This window comes from Brachyhypopomus gauderio, chromosome 16 (genome assembly GCF_052324685.1).
Source record: "Brachyhypopomus gauderio isolate BG-103 chromosome 16, BGAUD_0.2, whole genome shotgun sequence".
Classification (NCBI taxonomy): Eukaryota; Metazoa; Chordata; class Actinopteri; order Gymnotiformes; family Hypopomidae; genus Brachyhypopomus; species Brachyhypopomus gauderio.
In genome coordinates, this window is record NC_135226.1 from 10,691,482 (window position 1) to 10,706,044 (window position 14,563).

At 40.8% G+C, this 14,563-nt stretch overlaps 1 protein-coding gene across 2 annotated transcripts in view; it reads right to left on the minus strand.

The window, feature by feature from the left end:
* gal3st2 (galactose-3-O-sulfotransferase 2) overlaps nt 1–13,677 on the minus strand; it is a 31,117-nt gene extending 17,440 nt beyond the window's left edge. Inside the window, exon 1 of one of the 2 annotated variants that reach the window (XM_076977200.1) lies at nt 13,380–13,677. In XM_076977200.1, coding sequence (XP_076833315.1) covers nt 13,380–13,444 — 65 coding nt within the window. In that variant the 5' untranslated portion in view covers nt 13,445–13,677. Of the gene's footprint in view, nt 1–13,264 lie in introns of both variants that reach the window. The other variant, XM_076977201.1, reaches the window with a different exon arrangement.
* Between the last annotated feature and the right edge of the window lie 886 nt (nt 13,678–14,563).

The window sequence follows — 14,563 nt, forward strand, 5'->3', positions numbered from 1 at the left end:
TGATCAGTCTAGAGGACATCACATACAGCCGACAACAACTTTTGGACATCCAGCCTTATGCCTGCAACAACTTTATCGACAATCTGTGGCTCACTCCGGAGGTACGCAGGACACCCGGCTAAGCCGACCGGAAGGACTCACAGACAGCGTCGAGACCGTAAACAAAGGCGGGGAAAACTAGGTGGGCTAAGAGCTCGGCTAAAGCTAACGCCTCACAGGCTGTCTCTACCCAGCATTTTTCTCGCAAATGTTCGGTCCCTGGCGAACAAAATGGATGAACTTCGACTGCATATCACCACCAACAGATAGATCAGAGATTGCAACATGCTGATCTTCGTTGAAACATGGCTCAACAGCAGCATCCCTGATAGTGCCATCGAGCTAACTGGGTGCTACATCCTCCGAGCGGATAGAACAGCGGATGGCTCCGGTAAAAACAGAGGTGGTGGTGTATGCATTTACGTGAACAGCGCTTGGTGCACGGACACTGTTATCATTGAGAGTCACTGCTCTGCTAACTTTGAGCATCTCATGATCAAGTGTCGACCTTTCTATATGCCCAGGGAATTTACATCTACTATCGTATCTGCAGCCTATGTACCACCGGATGCTAATTCTAAGGAGGCAATGAAAGAACTGCATGCAGCCATCTGCAAACAACAGTCTCTACATCCGGAGGCAGCCTTCATTATTGCAGGTGACTTTAACCACTCACACCTGAAGACTGTTCTCCCCAAATTCCACCAACATGTCTCCTGCCCCACAAGAGGTGACAAAACTTTGGACCATGTTTATACAAATATAGCAGATGCCTACAAAGCCGTCCCCCTCCCCCACCTTGGTCAGTCCGCCCACGTCTCATTGTACCTGCTCCCCAAATACACACCTCTCATCAAACGTGTGAAACCTACAGTGAAGACAGTCAAAGTGTGGCCAGAGGGAGCTGATACTGCACTACAACACCAGTTTGAACACACAGACTGGAGTGTGTTTGCCACCCTTGCTACACGTGACTCCCATATAGACATAAATGCTGGACTATATAAATACTCAGGTCAACAGTGTCACCACCCTCAAAAATATAATTACTTTCCCTAATCAGAAGCCATGGATGAAGAGGGAGGTTCGCGACACCGCTTTCAGATCAGGTGACGTTCAAGCTTACAGCTCATCCAGGGCTGCGCTGAAAAGGGGCATCAAGGAGGCCAAGCGCAATCACAAGCTGAGGATTGAAGAACACTTCATGAATAGCACCGACCCTCGTCGCATGTGGCAAGGCATCCAGGCCATCACAGACTACAAATCCACCAACCCTGCTCCTCAAGCCAGTGACATCACCTTCTCTGATGAACTGAACAGGTTCTATGCCCGTTTCAACAGGGACAATCAGGAGGTGGCCATCAAAAGTGGGTCCACTAATGACCACCAGCCTCTCACTGTTTCCCCTACAGACGTGTGCGCTGCACTGAGCCGGATCAGTACACAGAAGGCGGCTGGCCCTGATGGCACCCCCAGACGTATACTCAGGGTATGTGCAGAGCAGCTGAGTGGGGTGCTGACTGACATCTTCAACCTGTCACTTGTAGGGGTTTCACCTACTAATCCTTTAAAGTAGATATAATTTGTTTTACCTTAATTATTAATCAGTCTCATTAATTTAGAATCAGTCTCATATTCTAATTATACCAGAACCATAACATTTAGTTATCAACTATGGGTAATTAATGGTTTGGTATCTGAAGGATTTAACTATGAATTCTTTGGAGGTTTTGGCAACAACCACTTTTGAATGACATCAACACAGACAATTTGGTGAAAATAAATGATACATTTATTTAAAACCAACTATTCTAAAACAAACGGCATCAACAAGGATCAGTATATTTACAGTGAAGACTCAGCATCTATTGTGTGTGTGTGTGTGTGTGTGTGTGTGTGTGTGTAAAAAGGGGAAGAGTGTAATGTGTGCACGCGCTTGTGCGCGTGTGAGGAGGCGGGGATTGTAGTTTCAGTTCTCCTATGGAGAACAAATCAACTAAAATGGCACCGACTTTAAACAGTAGAGCAGCACGACTATGTTAATGAGCTCAGCTGGTTTATTCCAACGTGGTCAGAACAAAGAGTAATGGCGCTGGCTTAATAACTAAAAATTAATGTGGTGTGTCTGAGAATGGGGAAGACTACAAGTTGTCCATTAATCAGATAAATAAAAGATGGTGGCATGCACAGCAAAGAGAACTTTGTATATACAATTCTTGATGAAGACTATGAAAATAAAGTTAAACACATTCGGAATGTATTAACAGAAAACTTAGTTAACTCCACAGTTCAAGTAACTTTGCCCTTTGATAAACTATGCCCAGCGGTAAGAGTCTCATGTGCTGAGGGTTTTGGGTGGTTTCCTCGTTGATAAAAAGCGACGTCCAGGTGTGTTCGTCCAATCGTCCTTCTGGGAATGAGAGTCTCGTTCACGGTTTAACAACAGGGAATTGATCGCCTTTGTTTCAGTCCGTGTGGCCGCGTCATCAAGCTTAACTGAAGTAGTTCCGTGAATCTGTTGTCGCGGTAACGTTGATCGGTTGCTGGTTAGATTGCACCGTAACTCGGGCTCGTTAATGAAGTAGTATGACTTTCAGCTGTTTGCCGTTAGTCGTTACAAAGTTTGCGTGTTCTCAAAGAAAACCGGAGAGAGAGAAATGACGGAGCCTCTCTTTAATAGGTCTAACCTCGGTGTCAGTCAAACCAGAGAGAGAGAGATGAATGGCTGTTCAGGGTATTTAAACACCTGAACTGTAGACACACTCTTACTTCCGTCAAAGCAAGCTTGTTCAATGTGTTGCCAGTGGTACTGCCACCTGCTGATTTAGCATGGTACCTACACACTGGTGCAAGCAGATGGACTAGGATTAGATGAAACTAGGATTTTATTTTAGACAAAGAAAGTGTTTCCCATACAAAGCAAGAAAAAGGTTAGTAGAGAGCACATTCTTATCAGTATTAGACTATGGTGATATAATTTATATGCATTCTTCACAATTGCTATTGAAAAAGCTGGATGTTTTATATCACTCTGCTCTGCGTTTTATTACAGGAACAGCAAATAGGACTCATCACTGCTTGCTTATATGGTGCAATGGCCCTCTCTCTCTTTTAGAAGAAAGTTTTACTTTCTGACTTTTACTTTGAAAGCATTATTGGGTAACTTGCCACAATATATCTCAACATTGCTTTCTTTACACACTAGTACATACAGTTTAAGGTCAACAAATAAGTTATTATTAATTGTACCCTCAATAAGGACTGAATTGGGCAAGACATCCTTCTCACACTATGCGGCATATGCCTGGATTGAACTCCAGAACACATTGCATTTAGAGACACTTCCTCCTGTCAATATTTTTAAAAACCTCTTAAAAACAACTCTTATAGAGCATTGCCATTGCTTTTAAATATGATGTTCATGAGTCTATTTCTGTATTTATGTAAATGTATTGTCAGTTGTGTTTATGAGAATTGTCTTGTTTTAGTTGTTTTCTTTTTCCTTAGTGTATGTTGCATGTTTTAGTTTCATTCATATTTTATTTCTTTATTTGATTTTGTAGTTTGGTTTTTGTCTTGTCTTCAGTCCTCTTGCAGTTCTGTCCTGTGTCTTTTGTATTTTTTATTTTAAATATTTAACTTGCTACCTGCCACTCTTGGCCAGGACTCCCTGGAAGAAGAGCCATTGTGGCTCAATGGGACTTTTTCCTGGTTAAACAAGGGTTAAATAAAATAAAATAAAAAGATGTCCCCATGTGCTTTAAAACCACCTGTATTGTGCCAGTGCCGAAACATTCCAGTGCAGTCAGCCCTAATGACTTCCGTCTGTCACGTATGGCCTCGCCCCCTCCCTTAGCTGTCACTCCGGGTTCCCTCTTGCCTGTGCTCCTTGCTTGTTTATCCCGCCCTGCTCGTTTGTCTCCGTGATTCCTTGTTTGTACCATGCCCCTCTGTCATTGCCGTCACCTGTCCCTAGTTTAGTTTCATTGTATATAAGTCCCAGTATTTCCCCAGTCTAGTTATCCGTGGTTTTGTCTATCTATTGGTTTGTGCTTTATGCGTGGTTATCCTGTTCTTGTGAGTACTTCCTGTTTGCTGCCCAGTTGCCCTGTGTTATTTGTTCGTTTCAGTCGTCTGCGTTTTCCCGTGTTTCATTTCCTAGTGTTCAGTATGTCGCTAAGTGTTTTATGTTCGGATTCCTTATCGGACTTGACCAATGCTTTTCTGTTTGACCCTGATTTCGGTATTCCCTTTATTAAATCTCGCTCATCTCAGCAATTGTGTCCGTCCCCTCGCTCCGCTGCGCAAGCAGCATTACACCGTCCTGTTGCACTCACCCCTACTATTAAGAAGTGCTTTGAAAGACTGGTCCTGGCCCACCTCAAAACCTGTCTGCCACCTACACTGGACCCACTACAGTTCGCCTATCGCAAGAATAGGAGTACGGAGGACGCTATTTCCACGGCACTACACTCCAGCCTTGACAAAAGCAACACCTATGTGAGAATGCTGTTCGTGGATTTTACCTCGGCATTTAACACCATTGTCCGCTCCAAACTACCTCCTAACACCTCCCTCAGCAACTGGTTACTGGACTTTCTAACAAACAGACCCCAACATGTCAGATTACAGAACCACACCTCCTCAACTCTCGTCCTCAACACCCGTGTCCCACAGGGCTGCGTGCTGAGCCCTCTGCTATACTCTCTTTTCACCTATGACTGCATACCTATACATGACTCCAACACAATAGTTAAGTTTGCAGATGACACAACGGTGATTGGCTGCATCAGCAACAACGATGAGTCGGCCTACAGAGAAGAGGTCCAGCACCTAGCAGAATGGTGCAACACTAACAACCTGATTCTCAACACCAAGAAGACCAAGGAACTTATTGTAGACTTTAGGAAAATTAAAGGTGGAGCTAGGCTTGTCACGATACTAAGAATTACAACTTCGATACGATACTTAAAAAAATATTGAAATTCGATACCATTTTCGATACCAAAGTCAGATACTCTGCTAATTTCCGTTTTAAAGCCTTTTTATTTTTTTTATAAACAAACAAATTAATGTTGCTTTGTGTTTAAAAATGCTTGAAAGTGTAACTTCATTTCACAACAAATAGCTGTCTGACTGATCAGTTCACTTATATGACGTTAACAAATACGAGCCTCTTGTAATTCCAGGACGAAACATGAGAGAACGTGAATACGTTAAATTGGGCGTTTTGAAAATAAACAACCATTAAATAATGTGATAAAAAAGCAAATAATTTCGAGTATATGTATAAATATTTAACTTATCCCAACAAACATGCGATATCAGAAAGACGTTAAAATCATGTCTGTATCACGTCGGTCAGTCCAGACCCATTTTGCATGTCTGGTGGACGTTCAAAACTGGTTCAAAATCTGACAGTGTGACTAGGACCTTAACCTTAACATGGACGTCTATGACGAGTTTTCTATCTGAACGTCTGACTAGGACCTTTATTGGATGTCAGTGGACGTGCAAAAACTGCAACTGAACGGCAGCAATAGACGTTCAAAAAAGACGTCGCAAAAACTTTCATTCTGGCTTTTCAGTGGACATCTTTTGAACGTCTGACGAAATGTCTTTGCTCGTGCTGGGAAATATTGAAATGGATCTTGAAAGTGACATACAAGTGTTTGAATTCCACAAGGTGTATGAACCCTGCAAACATGACTTTGTTCATCGCGCTGAAGCGCGGCGCACGCGAGGTCGTGCACCTCTCGAATTTTGTAACTTTGCGCGTGCCGCGCCTCAGCGCAATGAACAAAGTCATGTTTGCAGGGTTCATACACCTTTATAAGGTGGATGTAACATGCAAGAACTAGGAGAAGGACACAGATGCTGCTGAGAGTCAGATTTATTGGTAGGAGTAGGAGTTTCCTCCAGTCTCCTAACCTGATCGGCTCGAATCGTTCTTGAATGGCGAGGCATTTCATTTACATTAACACTCAGAGCTTCAGACAACGAAATACTGCGAATGCAATGGTAAAGCTCCTTGAGTGAACAATAGTACACAGAGTAGTTACCCAACACCTCTCAGACACGACAAGGAATACAAAAATATGAACGAGTTATTACACAAACAGTAAACAAACAAACGCATTCAAAAAGGACAATACAATAAACCGGACTAACGCAAAACAGACCTGGCGAAATCAACTAACTTCACTAACGAACCATCAGGAAACAATAACGCGTTGACTCAATAAAGAGTACAAAACCAAACATATGATGATCTGCGAAACAACTCGAAACAAATCTAATCGAAAGGACCAAACCCTGAACATACAATGATCAAAGTTAAACACCAAGGGCAGATCCGATAACAAACACGGGGAACAGAACATACAACTCTCGCAACAATGAATACCAGAAATTGACTTACAAGGAAAGACTGGTCACATGGGAATATAAACACATCAAGGAGTTAAACATAAACAGCTGATCAAGACTAACAAACACATTATTTAATGGTTGTTTATTTTCAAAACGCCCAATCTTAACGTCTTCACGTTCTCTTATGTTTCGTCCTGGAATTACAAGAGGCTCGTATTTGTTAACGTAATGCAAGTGAACTGTTCAGTCAGACAGATATTTGTTGTGAAACGAAGTAGTTACAATTTCAAGCATTTTCAAGTACTCTAGCCTACATTCCAGCACCTTCAAACCTGAAACACAAAGCAGCATTAAAATTCGTCAGGTAAGTGTTCATTCCCCTTTTGTTGAGGGGTGTCTCTTTTATACTACCACATATTAGTTTCGGACAACACTGCAAAGCGGAAAGTATAAACGCCTCCACCGCTCGCGGAGTTTCGCGCGAGGTGGCCGGAGTCGAGCGCTATGGTCACTCAACCAGGCTTTAGCGCCCTTCGTTGAAATGTTCCAAAAGCACCGCTTGCAAACTGGCTTGTTCATGTCCTTCGGTTTTCCATCTGTATCTGCTTCGAATCCAACAGCACTGCGTTTGCTTTAGCTGCCATTTTAGCATTACAAACTGTCCTGTGCATTACGGCAGCTTGGGTGGCTCAAATGAAAGCGCATTTTATGTAAAAAGAATCGATACTTAAGAGAAACGAGTATTGTACCGTTTCAGAATGTTCAGTATCGATACATATCGATATATCGATTTTTTTGACAACACTAGGTGGAGCACACACCCCCATCCATATTCATGGGGTGGAGGTTGAGCGTGTCACCAGCTTTAAGTTCCTTGGTGTCCACATTTCCGAGGACCTCTCTTGGACCCTCAACACCTCAACCCTTATTAAAAAATAATTCTTTTATTGGCTGAGGCTGAGGAAGGCTCAGCTGTCCCCTCAGATCCTGGTGAACTTTTACCGCTGCACTATTGAGAGCATCCTCACCAACTGCATCTCGGTATGGTATGGCAGCTACACTGTGGCGGACCGGAAGTCACTCCAGAGAATTGTGAAAATGGCCCAGCGCATCACTGCCTCCTCACTCCCCACCATTGAGACCATACATCACAAGAGATGCTGGCAGAAGGCTCGCAAAATTACCCAGGACAGCTCTCACCCCAGCCACAGACTGTTTGCCCTTCTACCATCTGGGAGAAGATACAGGGCTCTCCGTTCCCGAACTAGCAGATTCAGGAGCAGCTTCTTTCCAACGGCTGTCTCCTTTCTGAACTCTGCAACACATTCATGCCCTTCCTCCGGCTACCCCTCACACCTCCCCTAGGTGACTGCTTACTCGCCCCCCTTTACCTACCATATGTCCCTAACCTCAATTTTCCATACACTTCCCAACTTGTGTGTGTGTATATATATATATATATATATATATATATATATATATATATATATATATATATATATATATATATATATATATATATATCAGTAGCGAACCGTGACCATTAAACCTGGGCCCGCTATCCCCCCCCCGAAAATTTTTTTCCCTCTCCTAATAAACTGCAAACCGAGACGACAGTATAGCTTTAGAAACGCAATAAACAATAACATTTGTACTAGATAACTTGTTAAGCAAAATAAGTTTCCAAACAAAATAAGTTTTCATAGCTCCGTGGTTCTCGGAAACGGAATATGTAAATGAGGACGTCAAAGGACTGAATCGAAACTAGCTAGCGGTGATGCTAACGACAGCTAGCGTCGCCACAGCGGGCGGAAATTATCATACAGTTAAGCCCGCCCACTAAGAGGGAAGATATGATTGGTCAATTTTACTGTCATTTGAAACTTGGTATTGCGCTGAATTATAACTGCCAGGCCCTCTGTAATACGAACAGCGGGCATCACAGTCCTGATAGGGGGAGACACAGGCTCACAGGCTTCCACTTAACCCCTCACCTTCCAACACAGATTGAATAGACATGGGTGAATAATTCATTTGCTTATATTTTTGTAATTTTTTAGATGTCGATTGTAAAACTGTAAGTAGATAAAATAAAATTGGATAATTATATATATAATGTATTAAGAATATTTTAGGCCCTCTGAGAGGGCGTAGAGGGCTCTGACAGTTCCCCACCCTATATATATCCTCTATTATACCATATCTGCACTTTATACCGCTAAAAAGCAATACTGCTGCTACAGTCCAACAGCCCAACTGTACTGCACACTCCATATACATATCTATTGTATAGATATATATTGTATTTATACCCTAAACCAGGGGTAATCAATTAAATCTTTCTGCGGTCCATTTTTGGCAGATAGCTCAGACCTTAGGTCCGGGTCCGCGGTGGCGAACGAAAGTTGTTGAGCGGGGGGGGCGAACGTAACACTCAAACACTCATGTGATTGGGTCCGGACAGGACGGCGTTCGGGTCCGGATCCGGACCGCGGTCCGCCATTTGGTGATACCTGCCCTAAACTATCTATTTATTCACTACCTGCTCATGTACTATTGCACTTTCTGCTCATTTGCACTACTGGTTAGATACTAAACTGCATTTCGTTGTCCAGTACCTGTACTATGGCAATGACAATAAAGTTTAATCTAATCTAATCTACTTTTATAGACTATTAATTTGTAAAATGTCACACTTCTGAATTTATTTGCATTTGAGTTTTTTTCATATGGAAAAGTAAACAAAATATTTGCAATACAAGTCTTAGTTCACGGCACTGCTGAGCTAAATTTCTTTAATAAAAACATTAAAGTTTAATCTGATTATTTTCTGTATGAGGAGGTGGTCACTGGCAATGTCAGGTCAACTTAATTGTAATCCAATGCAATATTCTTATTCTTTAAACAGCATCAACATTGGACCCACAATTTAAGGCACCACCCTACCTGGAAAAAGAGGACAGAGAACAGGTCTAACTGCCAAACTTCTTCTTGAGGCAGAAGTGTGCCACCATGTAGCTCTCCCTTTTCCTCTGTTCTGTTCTCCTATTTTTTGTCTTGTCTGAACTCTCATTTGTTCTTTAGTCTTCCTCTAGGTCTGTGTGCAGTCTTACAGCACAGACATGAACAGTTCACACATTCTTATATCAATAGATGCAAGCAATGAGAAATCAGGAGGAACATGAAGGAAGCTCAAGCACGAAGCTGTCAGGATTCAAGGAAGCGACCACGGGTGAGTTTCATGTGATACCAACAAATGATTGTTGTTGTATTAATGAGAAATAAGAAACATAACTATTTAAAAACACAATTATTATATTGTAGCTCCAAGTGAGTCACCTCCTTGTAAGATGTAAGCTTTAGATGCACTGTTTGGTGATTCCTTCACCCAAAGAGAAAGAAAGGCAACATTTTCTTGCACTTTATTTTTATATTAATGTTGTATTATTTTTATATTGAAAAACAAAAGAAATAGCAGGACAATCTGCTGTTGAAATGTTGGTTGCACATAACTTTATTAAATTTAATGAATATTGAAAATGAGACCATAAAAGCTTAACCTCCTGTTAATTCAACCTGAAGTGTTTGTTGCACTTTATTCAAAGAAAATGTGAATGCATTTGCCATTCATTGTTGTTTACTTGTTTGTCTATATCCATAATTAATTTATACCCACTTCCCTTATAATAAACAACAGGAATCTAGGAAACTTCACCTGCACTGTCTAGTATCCAAGTATTTATTACACAGTCACATTGGTTGATTTTTTGGCTAAAAAGCTACTGAATCAATTTCACGTCAATAAATCATTTTGGACCATATTGTTCTAAATCACATATGTCAAAGTCAAGGCCCGCGGGCCAGATCCGGCCCTCGAATTGATTATCTATGGCCCCCTGGATGATATTTAATTACTATTAGAACTGGCCCGCAGGCCACAGCCGCCCGCTGGTGTTTTGCATGCACAAACACTACATTCCCCACAATGCAACGGTAGCCCGCGAAGTCACTGCAGTGCACACAAGCGGCGAGGGTCCGCTCTGCGAAAATGACGTAATCGCAGTGGCTCCGCCCGTGGGCTAGGGCGTCGCGTGCTGTCGATTTACGAGGTCGTGCACCTCTCGAATTTTGTAACTTTGCGCGCACCAGCACGTTAAACTTAATTAAGTTAAATATTTATACATCTATTCGAAATGATTCGAAATAATTCGCTTTTTATTCACATTATTTAATGGTTGTTTATTTTCAAAACGCCCAATCTTAACGTCTTCACGTTCTCTCATGTTTCGTCCATGGAATTTCGTCCTGGAATAGATATTTGTTGTGAAACGAAGTAATTACAATTTCAAGCATTTTCAAGTACTTTAGCCTAAATTCCAGCACTTTTCAAACCTTTATTACTTTATTCATTTAATGTACCTTACAGAACATGTTTTCTTTGAAGGAAGTTTGTTTTTATCTGTTTGCTTGTTGAAAAATGTTTTCACTTGAAATTACTGACAGATCCATAAGAAAATATTGCTTTATTCATTTAAGCAATAAATAATAAACACTGTGTTAGGTCTTGGTTCAATAGGCTATGTGCAATCATTTCAATATGTTTTAATAAACATTGAACCAGTCCGGCCCTTGGCTTGTAGCAAATTTGGTTTTTTGGCCCTCGGTGCATTTGACTTTAACATCCCTGTTCTAAATGAACCATTATCGTTCTTGAATCACATCAGCAACCATGAATCATGAATCATTGTTAAAATGAATCATTACACCCTTAATAAAAATGTATCTGTGTCCTGAACTTCTCCTTTCTAGTCCTGAACTTTTCCTTTCTAAAGGACGAACAATATCCCAACAATCCTCTCAACTGATGTCTTAATAATGGAAAAAGAATGTAGATATGATGAAAGGGCTGTTTACCTGCTATAAACTGACACTGTGTGACCTGCAGAACTCAGTTACTACATAAATCAAGCACCATTTATTTTGTTTGCTGCTTCTCTCACCCCGTTGCAGGTCATGGCATTGATTCCTGTAGTTTAGTAGTAGTCTTGTTCAAGGGATACCCTTAAATTTTGACCTATATGTGCTACTATCTAGTATGAATTCTGTGAACAGATTCAAAGCACTTTGTAAGTCACTCTGGATAACAGTGTCTTCTAAATGCCCTATAAGTAAATGTAAGATAGAAGCCTTCCACAGCTATGAGCAATTAATTCAACCACTCAAGTGGTTACACAAAGAACACCTGTAGCTGAACAACTGCTGGGCAGTATAATCTTTCACATGGTTAATCTGAACATCAGCCCCAAGATAAGATCAAGTGGCAAAACATTGTCAAAGCACTACGTACTACTGGGGATGAAGAGTAATGATGATGACAGGAAGTTAGTGTCACCATTTATGAATCATCAGTGGTTTTTGCAAACTCAGAGTAAATAGATATTACTGTATTTAAACAAAAATTAAAGTTTTAAAACATATTCAGTAAAGGTCACAGACGTGTCTAAACACAATAGCAGAATCCTGTAATGGCTTTAAACTACACTTAATTTAGCTGAAGCTCCAAACAAACTGAAAAACAAATAAATAACTTCTACAACTTGACTACTTGACTAATAGTATAGCTAGTAACCTTCTCCTGTACGTTGTACAGTAGGCCTATGACAGTATAAAATATTAGGGTGGGAACACTTGAGCCTGCAAATATTTTGGCAATATACACAATGTGTAGAAGCAGCCAAGAAAGGAGTGTGGATATAAAACACAATTTAAAACAGAGGTAAAGCTAAAGCTTTTACCAGTTCACCAGCAACAACCCCTTCCACAGTCCAAAACCTTTAGTAAAAAATCATACAAATAAAAAGAGCTATATTTAAAGGAGCTGTCTGCAGACGATTATTCAATAACAGGGTTTTTCTTGGATTGGTGGAGACCTATATTAAATTTTTCCAGATGCTGTCTTGTATCTTTCTGCCCAGTTTCTATTTTTTCTTCACAGGGAGTCTTTAGACTCATCATTTACCCCCACGTTCAGCATTTGCCGTGCGGGTTAAAAGGGGAACAGTCATTACAAAAAATTCCACAAAACAATATCACTGAAAAAAGTTGTGAGAGAGAGAGTTGAGAGAGAGAGATGAGAGAGAGAGATACATACATACATACATACATACATAATAAAGCAGTTTCAACCACTCATTAATTCAGAGGTTACCAAAACTATAAATAACACTAAGAGTTAATTCTAAACTTTTCAGAAAAACTGCATTTTCAGTTAACCCTCCTATTATGTGCATCCTTGTAAAATAGCCGTACTGTTTAGGGTCACTTTAAACACTGTTCCTCTGGTTCCTCTCAGGCATCAGAAACATCTAGAATTAAGTGTGTGCCCAACTCGCGCTCGCACGCAGAACCACATGTGAGAGTATGCTTGCATCTTTGTGTCGCGTTCAAAGTTCGCAGATGGCCACTGCTATGATCTAGCGGCGAAGTTTGTAGACGCCGCGATGTGATAACGCCGATATTGTAACTTGCTTGCCTCTAGGTCATAGCATTTATGTCAGGGGGACCAAAATGAACAAAGTGCACGGATCCAACAAGTTCCCATTCAGTCAGGGTCATACAACATTTCTATAAGGTTCTCTTACAATTCTCTTACAAATGCCTCAAAAAGCCTCTGAAAATAGCTCGTTCTAGCAGAGTACGGTTCAGACACGGAATTTTATATTGTGTGAAATGCATTTGTAATAGGCGTATGTCGAATTACCACAAATAATAGTAAATCAATGAATAAAAATAAGTAAATTTTTCCAGATAGGGATGTCACAAGGATGATTTACGAATGTACTGAAAGCCTTACCTGCCACAAGTAGGCTATTCCGCGTTAGACTAACTCTTTTTTCTAAGGCCACCGAATCAAAAGAGAGAAACAATTGTCGTCCAGAATACTGTTTTAAAGATATTGATTAACTCACGAGAAACAGTTCAGAGTCGATCGCCAAAAAAACAGTCTTCGCTTGCTGTTGGGTGGAAAGTGCATATTTCGTAGGCTACTAACGCGGGACGCTGAAGCTAAATTGAAAAGCCGTCATGAACTCGCAGACCAGGTCCCTGAGCTCCACTGTTTTGCACAAAATTCTGAGACTTCTCCGGTGAGATGCCCGAGGAACGAGAGCGCTGACAGATGTAGCTTTAACAGCCAATGAAAATAGGGTCAGTATCGTGTTATGTTACTGGAGAAAGTAACATATCACGAACTCCTCTCATCCTTAAGTCTTGGTATTCAGTTTAATGTGCGCGCGCACGCACGCACACACACACACACACACACACAATCTGGCTCAAACCACACACAAACACACACAGAGAAAGAGAGAGAGATTGAGATTGAGAAACTTCCCATACTCCCACACACCTCGGCCGCTGCATGTCTTGTCAATTATTTTGTTGCAGCAAAAAACTCACACACAACGGAATAGAAAAGAGAAGGTTAAGTGGAAAAGAACAAAATAAAAAAATAATTAAGATGACTGGAAACAAAGGTTTCTGTAATTGCTTAATGTTTATGTTTTGCTGTGTGTGGTACTAGGTGCCTCGTCCATATCACAGGACTCATGAAATTGGGGAAAATTTCCAAGAGATTTTAGAGCAAATGTCCCACCCAGTGTAAGAAAATTTGGTTTGAGTCGAAGATCATGGGTCCTCCAGCAAGATAAAGACCCAAAAGCATACATCCAAAAGCCCACAGGACTTGAAAAGGAAGAAATGGACTGTTTAAAAATGGCCAGCAATAAATCGTGATCTCAATTCCACTGAAAAAAAATTCTGCTTCTTCTTTAAAATGACAACATGTAACATGAAAATGTTTTGCGTTATATTATTTTGGACCTCCTATTAAAAAATCCAGAGGTTGAAAGTAATAGATTACATACAGTAGGCCTATAGTCATGTTATAGTAATTAATTAGGTCATTGTGTAGGCTACTTGTACTTCAAGTAGATTTTATAACCTGAAATTTTACTTAATTATATTTTGTGTTAAGACTTGTAATTTGCTATATTTTAAATCACGTACATTTGTACTTGTACTGAGAATTTGCTGCACTGAATGCTGGGATAAGTAAACTGTCAGCTGAATAAAAGACAGATACAGACAAGTC